Below are 8955 nucleotides of genomic sequence, written 5' to 3'. Positions count from 1 at the left end.
GGAAAGCTATTTATAGGCGTAAGAGATGTATAGGATGCACATACAAGATTTAATGATTGAAAATTCATGGATGAATGTTCATAACTTAAGTAGATACAATGTACGTCCCTATGCAAGTTCATGGACTAATAAAATAAATAATGTTCATCCATTTAAGTGAATGCATCTTCATAGCCGAATTCATCCTCTTGATGTGAACATGTTGGTTCATTTTCTTTCATGATTTTGGAGGAATGTTTCATTGTATGTTCGGCCCCCTTTGGAATGCATGCACCAAGTGTGAACGTGACTCATAGGGTCCCTTCATGCACTTGGATTTGGTGAATGAGTTTGAAAATAATGCATCCATCTCCTTGAATGTGAACAAGTACTTTAGCCTCATTGTATGATTGTACACGCCAAATGGATTCATGAAGGTGCAAATGCATCAGGTGTGAACATGGCTCTTCATTTTGTTGTAAATCTGTACTTATTTCCAGCCTGCACTGTCTTAATTAATATGGGCATATTGAGTTCCCGATATCGGATTGATACGATTCAAAGTGAGTTGGAAAGATAAGAGATAGGGAAGTAAATGTTAAGAAGACTTTATAACCCAAAGATGCTTGGAAGATGTTCAAAAAATGGCGATCTCTATGAGTGACGCGAATCTGTCCATTGGATTGCCTTGAATGTACCTTGCACTAAATACAAAATGTATATAAGTTACAATGCTCAAGTTCATGAATAAATAATAAGTAGCAATCTAATGTAACACATGATTCCATGGCTAATATAATAATGCAATTATATGATAGCATAAGTAAGGAATGTGTAACATATGCATGAAACAAACTAATTAAAGATGTGACATGCATGAATTTCATATAGAATGAAAATAGGACAATATATGAATATTCAAGCATAGTTTTAGAATGTAAAAGCATGCTTATAACAAATATAAAGCATAAATGAGTAAATAAGTAATAAAATATGGAAGAACTCCCTTAGAATCATCTTGTAAGAACTTCAAAGTTGTGAGCATGTTTTGTTTGAACTTGGTGGTCGGTAGGATCACATCAGATTAACACTCTTATACTACCCTTCCGGTACCAATTTGATTTTCTGGTTGTCTTAATTGCGATTTAAAAGTTAAATTAAATTTTAAAAGTTCGAACTGAATTACCTACCTTTGACCAATGAAGATCGTCCTAAAAAAAGCCAAATTAATATTAAATAATAATATAGGATAAAATAAAACGAAAATGAAAAATAAATAAAAATTATTAAATTAAAAGAAATATTAAAGAATGGTAAAATTTAAAAACATTTGAAATTAAAGGTCAAATTGAAATTAATTGGAAGTTGCAAGGAGAAAAATAAAAGTTAGGGGGTCAAATTACAAAAATATAAAAAATAACAGGGATTGAATTAAATCAATTTAAAATTCAAGGGAAAATTTACAATAGGCAACTGAAATGAATTACACATCAAAGTAACAGGGATTGCATAAATAATTTAAGAATTTTATAATTACACAAAGGTCCCCTATAAATACCCCTTTAAACCCAAAATAAATATTTTTTAACCTAATTCCCAAAAAACCTCTCTCAAACCCTCTCCCCTTCAAAACCATCCGGCCCACAGCCGGCCACCTTCCCCGGTGGGACACCATTACCGAACCACCACGACCGCTATTTCGACCACCGCCTCTGGTGGTCAGAAGCCTAAACTACCCTCTTTCGACTCACCTCAAGACCCCAACCCCGAATCTATCATAAAAAATAAAATGACCCCTAGATCGGAGTAGATCTAGGACTAAAAGTTACGATTTTTTTACATTTGTTCAAACGACGACCTTTTGAGTTCCGATGACCGCTCCTTCCCTAGCCAAAACTAAAGATTTCATCTGTTTTTGTGATGTTTTTCTTTTTCACTGTTTTGCGAGATGTTTTTTGCTATATATTTCGATGTTTTTTGTATTCTTTTTCGTGTTGTGGTTGTTGTTTCCTGGTGTGCTCTTTGATTGCTTTTGGGTTACTCCAGGGATGCTTGTTTTACGTTGTTCTCTTGTTCAACTTGCAGGGGCTTATATAACCCTTCGACGGTGATGGTTTCCAAGCATCTCAGGGTTATTTCGAGTATTTTTGGACTGTTTCTCGGTTACTCGTGTTTGACCGGATATCTCGAATGGTTTAGCCTGAGTTGCTTCGATCTTCAGGGTTATTTCTCGATTGTTCATGGTTCGTGTTTGACTCGAGATCTCATATGGTTCAGTATGAGTTTCTCTGATCTTTGCGTTTCAAATGTCAAAATCTTGACCGATTGGTAATCTCGTCGGCACGTGATTCTCATTCGCTGTTATAGGTGGCTCTCGAGCTTCTGGAACCTTCTAGGATTTGATCTTGGTAGTTAGATTGGTTGCAGATCCAACGGTCCAGGATTGGCTGCGGTGTGATGATACTTTAGGGTTAAAAAACCTAGTTCTCTTACGATTCTGTTTGTTGATCTCCATCTTGATCTAACAACCCATTTGTGCAGTGTTAGACTTAATAATGAAACCCTAATGGCTTGGGCTTGCTTCTTGGACCCCGTCTATTGATTGGAAGATTAGTCTGCTGGATCAGGCAAACCTCTCTGTTGGGCCTCCACTTGATTTGGACTTCCTTGAATCCCAATCTGCTGGGTCAGGCAAATTGGGTCTTGTAACCCATGCTGGACTTTGGACCTTTGGACTCCTTTTTATTGGACTTGAAAATAATAAAAAAAAAAGAAAGATAAAAATAGAAAATAAAATATATGTATTAAACTATATAATATATTTCAAAATAATATAATATATTTTTAAAGATTATATATATATATACGTTTTCAAAACCATTTTTTTAAACATATATATATATGTTTTCAAAATAACATTTTTCAAAAACTATATTATATATGTTTTCAAAACCGTTTTAAAAAAACTATATAATATATGTTTTCAAAATTATATTTCAAAAACTATATTATATCTCCAAAAATATATTTTTATATTTTTAAAATTATATATATATATATATATATATTATCATATATATAATGTAAAAAAATACCCGGACAAAAATAAGTTTCTACAGGACCAATTAGGTAATTAACCCATTGAAAGATTTTGGCTGATTTTTCATCGAAAATGATTAATTTGTCCTTCCCGTTTCTAGGCAATTTGAGTTATAATTAAACTAAATCAAATCATAATTCACATGTATACATTCATGTTAAAGGAAAAAAAACCCTGTTGATATATATTTAATATATATATATTTATATATATATATATATATATGTGTGTTAATTAGCAAAAGCAAGACAAATAACTAAGAGACAAATATTAAGGGCATATTTCCCACAAAAAGAATGATCTTTGAATTAAATCCCAGATAAATTTCAAGCAACTTGCCTTTTGCTAATATATTTATATTACTAGTACTAAATTATCCCTTGTATTAACTCTTCAACTTCAGTTATCAATGAACAATTTGTTGTCCGATGTCACCTCCGGCAAGCATCTCTGAGCTGTGGTGATGTACAAGGTACCACCGTCCGTTATGAAACTCAAAGACGTTACTCGTATTAAAGGCCCCGTTATCCATGCCAACATAGGTTTTCATAGTAACCCAAGCCATGTCCGTTAATACCCGCGATCGAACGTGTCTAACCTGAAAATCAGCCCCTTGCTCCCAGTTAAATGCATCCTGCCAACTCTGTATTACAGCATTATACTGCAATGTGAAACAAAAATGGCTCTCAAGGTTAATCGAATATATTATCTTGTCTCAAATCAGTAATTCCCATATCTTACAAGTACCATGCCTTTTGCTTTGAACATGAATGTCTCTAACTTGTTAAGACAAAGGCACTAGTATTCCAAGAGTCGAAATCACAGTGTGAAAATGGCAGAAGGTTGTAAAAGTCTTCGCATGTTGAAACTGCGGACTCTAGCCATTTACATTGCAATCACACAAACAACCTATAATCATCTTACAAGCTAAAAGCTCTGCTCTACCTTGAAAGATTTTAGGAATCATTACAGCATTTCCTACAAGCATCTAAGCCAAACAGCTATAGACCAAGTCCTCATCCAAAGCACATGCTTAAATTTGTACTTTTCGCAACATACAAGTATCATGCCTTTTGGTTCAAACATGAACATCAATCTCATAAAATAATATAAAACATGATGCATTTTTTTTCTCACAGTTTAAATTGCACAATTATGTTAAGGCTACAACGTCGTTATTCCAAGTGTGACGAAATCACTACGTTCAAATAGCAAACATTTGTTAAACCTTCCAATGTCAACACCAAGGACTCAATCCATTTGCATTGAGATCATACGAACAACCTATAAAAACCTTACAAATTAAAAGTTCTTTTCTTTCTCCAAACATTCTAGGATTCATCACAGCATTTTCTGAAACACCTTAACTACGCAAACATCCATAGACAAGGTCCTCATTCGACTTGCAAGTAATGAACTATGCTACATTACAATCTATATATAGCTAGGAAAGCATGTCCATGTAACTTAATCCTATCATAAGGTGAAAAGATCTACAAGATTTTCTCGAACTAAAATGACACCAGATACTTAATTGAGCTGAATTCATAGTTTCCACCGCAGGATGAAACTACTATAAGAACAAAAAATAGTAAACAGCATTCAATAATCTTCCATCATCATAAACAAGAAGTAAACAGCATCTCCAGATAATGAAGTAAGCATCATATTCATACCCTGAAAAAAGTAGTAAGCAGCATTCAATAATCTTCCATCATCATAAACAAGAAGTAAACAGCATCTCCAGATAATGAAGTAAGCATCATATTCATACCCTGAAAAAAGTAGCCCCGACGCATGAACGCACTTTACATAATCTGCATTCAGCCAAAAACGACTCATAGTCGAAAGAGACCTATCTTTGATGATGTTAAAGAACTCTGTATTAACATTCATTATGGCTCTCGTAGCTGCATAGTATGCCTTCCACCCATTAACAGGCATTACCGAATCTTGCTCCAAAGTAAAATCCTAACAAACAAAAAGAGTAAGGCAGGAAATTTACAACTGAACCAACCACAATTGAGGAAGATATAAACAATCAACTTTAAAAGAAACATGGTTATAAAAATGGTTTAACTAAAGAACATGAACGTGAAGGATAAAAACAAAATGCAGTCACCACACCAGCTTACGTAAAACAAAATTGCATATGGCATGAACAAATACAGTATAAGGAGCCAAGGAAAATTTTTACTAGTTAAGTATGTTATCTTAATTACAAAGATTACAAGAAATTAAACATAATTCATGAAATTAATATTCAATAAAGAATGAGGAAATTAAGTACCTTGTGATAAAGAGCTTTCCACGCATTATCATCATTAGCAGCCTTTCTCATCAGCGAATTAGTCATGGAGAGCCGGCAAAGGCTCGGATAATCCAAGTAACTAAGTGCGTGAGTTGTAATCTCGGGCACTAACTGCTCCATCATCGACGCCCCGCTCTGTATCTCCGCCGCTACCTTTGAAACATCCGCCATCACCATATCCTCCTCCGCCGGATCAACACTGCCTCCGTTCAGGAGCGCCGCCGAATCGGAAGTATAGCTGCAGGAGGAGGACGGTCGCGCTTCTCTGGCTTGCTTTTTACCGGAAAAGTTAAATTTGTGGGATCTCTTGAAGAATGAACGGACGGCAAGGAACGAAAGGAGAGTGATGATTATCGTAATAATCAACGGCAGGGATTGAAGAGAGACGGAGAGGCTATAGACAATCTCCATTCACACGACATTAAATCTTCGCCGTATTAAATAAAACCCTAGAAATCTCAATTCCAGAAGGGAAATTAAAAAAGAAGAAAATTTGGGTTTATTTTTTCTTTAACAAAAGATAAAAAAGGAATCTTCTCTGTTAAACCCTCCATCCATACGACATTAAATCTTGGCCGTACATTCAAATTTTCGTTGCAGAAAAGAAGGCCGAGAGTCGTAATGGTAACCGAGTTGAAGAAGAACTCAACCCAGAACAATGGATCAGTCTTGGGGACCAGTTTTGTTTGCAGTTATCGAATTCCCATTTCGACGTCGTTTCGATTACTTTTTTTAATAAAAAATCAGAGGTCCATGTAATTTTGAAATAAAATTAATACGACCATTGTATTATTTTTTTTCATTACGCCTTTCAACTCAGAAAATAAAATTAATGTAGTCATTTGATCAATATTTTTTTTCATTGACCGTTACAGTACTGACTTGTTGATTCATGGTGTTGACGTAGTAGTCCATCTTTTATCTTTGAGTTATTAATTTAGCCAATATATCATGTCATCCGGCATGTTAATCGGCTATGTAGATTGTCATATAAGTACTATAACAGTCAATGACGAAAAATGTTAATCAAATGATCATATTGAGTTTATTTTATAAGTTGGAGGGTCATTGAAATAAAAAGTAACACAATGATCCCATTGAATTTTTTTCCAAAAGTAAAAAGATCTCTAATATTTTTTTGTCTTTTTTAAAAATATATTTTTTCGAATGAATAACTATTATTTCTACTTGCCAAAATTTTATGAAAGTGTTTTTGAAATTATAAATATGAAGGATAAAATCTATTTATCTATAAAAAAACTTAGAAAATCATCTATGATATTTATGCAAATAAATTACTGTTTTTATTAAAATAATAATAAACATTATAATGAATACATAATTAGAACATATTCATAAACAATTAATTCAAAAAGATTATCACTTAAGATCATATAAAAATCATACGAAAAATATAAATATCTCAAAAAAAACTCAAAAAAAGTACGAACATAGTATTTTTAAATACTGTAAAAAATTGTGGTAAAGTTTTGACTAAAAACAAACATCTTGATAGTGATAAAAAGAAACTAAATAAATTAATGTTCTTTCTTTGTCCCAATTATCGATTAGAATATTTAGCTTGTATGAATCGCTATTGGTTAATACTAATAAAGGAAATCGTTTCAGTATGGTAAGGATATATATGTATCCGCTTTTGAAAATTCGTTAATGGTACATTTTCCCATATATTATGTATGTACCGTGCCGGGTCTAATTCTTTATCTAGGAATTACTTTTCCCGCATTCAAAATATGTATATTGTGAAGAAGACTATTTGTCTTACGAGGTTCATTCGACTATGAAATTTAATCCTGGAAATACAATATCCCACTTTTTTTTACTACCTGGGATTCTGCAGATCCACTCTTTTTCCTATTCAAAGATCAGCCATTTGTCTCTGTGTTTTCACACCGAGAATTCTTTGCAGATGAAGAGATTTTTATTCCATCAACAAATGAACTGTAACACCCACAAATTGATGCGGGTGACCCGATCCGATTCGGGGTGTCACATTAGTGCCACCAGAGCGACCAACCGTAGAAATCCCAGAAAATTAAATTTTTTTTATTAAAATGCTTAAAATCATAAAACAATTTATAAACGCAAAAGTAAAATTTAACAATATTCAGAAATAAAGCAGATTCCAGACTCGGATATAAAAATAAAATTTAAGTTACATGCCCCATAATCACATGCACCGTACTCCGCAAGCAATGCCGGTGAGACTCCCTTACTGATGTCGATAGTTGTACTGCTTCAATCCTTTTAACCTAAAAATGTGAGTAACAGAGTGAGCTTTGGAAATCTCAGTAATACAAAACTACCAGATAATTCTGAAGAACATGCAGATTATAGATAAACATATGTTTCCTTATTTATGCTGAGTTGAGGTCCCACTGATATCTCAGATAGTAAAAGCAGTAAGCTTTTAGTTCAGAGGAAAATGTTTTGGATGACTAGGTTCAAGAGATCAGAGTAGGGTGTTTAGTGTATTCTCACAAAATCACTGAAAATGTACAAATCTTTTTAAAGTAGTAGCAGTTTAAAACTTAATTTTAAAAACCATAGTAAGACCCTCCAACCGAACGCCAATATGCAGTTCCTCAGAACTGTATCCATAAGGACTTACCCTAGGCCAAAAAAGGCGTATGAGCCAACCTAAGGGAGTACATTGGGTCCATAAGGTCTTATCCTAGCCGAAGCGTAGATGCCCACCTGAGGGGAATACCTTGAGGTCTATAAGGTCATACCCAAAAGCACATAGCAGTGGTGGCATATCTAAGGGAGTGCATTATAAGGTCTTACCACAAGGCCCATTAGGCCCAAGAGCCCACCCAAGAGTCGCCTTAGGTCTATAAGGAATTACCAGTCGGTGTTGAACCTATACAAGGAATTACCAACAGCAACTGAATCTGCCAGTATCTTCAGTCATACCAGAGTCCTAGAATATCCCGTATAAAAATAATTTCAGTCAGTAAATAGAGATATCATTAATCTAAACAGAGAACATAATAGAAATCAGAGATCAAACTATATTCCAGATAACAAAGTCATACTTTTAAAATCAGAAAAAATATCCATGATGATCATGGAACACACTAGAGGTTCCAGATATTATTTAGAGGTGATTGATATCTATCAGATAGAGAGTTATGAAACTTGTGTACACAGATTAAATTCAGAAATTAAATTCCCATAATAAGGTTTGATAGCTGAAAAATTCATCAGTTATTCAGAACATGATTTATCAGGATCATATAGTATTCATATATTTTTTGGAGGCACTAAGTAATCAGAAAGATATTCAAAATCCTTTGCACCTGAGTTACTTGTGTTTTCAAAAATGACAGGAGAGATTCTGTAACACCCATAACAGTATAATTATACCTATACAGATTATAGGCGTCACCCGTATTATCTAAAACCATTTCAAAATTTGAGAGCGATTTAAAATTTATTTTCTTAAGATGGTAAATGATATTATAAAAGTTTCATATCATATAAATCGTGTTTCCTTATAACCAATTTAATTCAAAAGATTTTTATTTATGAATAGTAAATA

General features: G+C 33.5%; 1 protein-coding gene across 1 annotated transcript; it reads right to left on the bottom strand.

Moving 5' to 3' along the window:
* Positions 1-3359: 3359 nt before the first annotated feature.
* LOC120174378 (F-box protein SKIP8-like) lies at positions 3360-6029 on the bottom strand. Its single transcript, XM_039181252.1, has 3 exons — positions 5370-6029; positions 4854-5050; positions 3360-3741 (listed from the first exon to the last, which is right to left on the bottom strand). Exons 1-3 carry the CDS (start codon positions 5799-5801, stop codon positions 3486-3488), a joined length of 885 nt encoding a protein of 294 aa, XP_039037183.1. The 5' UTR covers positions 5802-6029; the 3' UTR covers positions 3360-3485.
* Positions 6030-8955: the final 2926 nt, after the last annotated feature.

The sequence above is a fragment of the Hibiscus syriacus genome, unplaced genomic scaffold (assembly GCF_006381635.1).
Source record: "Hibiscus syriacus cultivar Baekdansim isolate YM2019G1 unplaced genomic scaffold, ASM638163v2 tig00112072_pilon, whole genome shotgun sequence".
NCBI classification, from domain to species: Eukaryota; Viridiplantae; Streptophyta; class Magnoliopsida; order Malvales; family Malvaceae; genus Hibiscus; species Hibiscus syriacus.
This window is presented reverse-complemented; position numbering and strand designations above follow the sequence as displayed.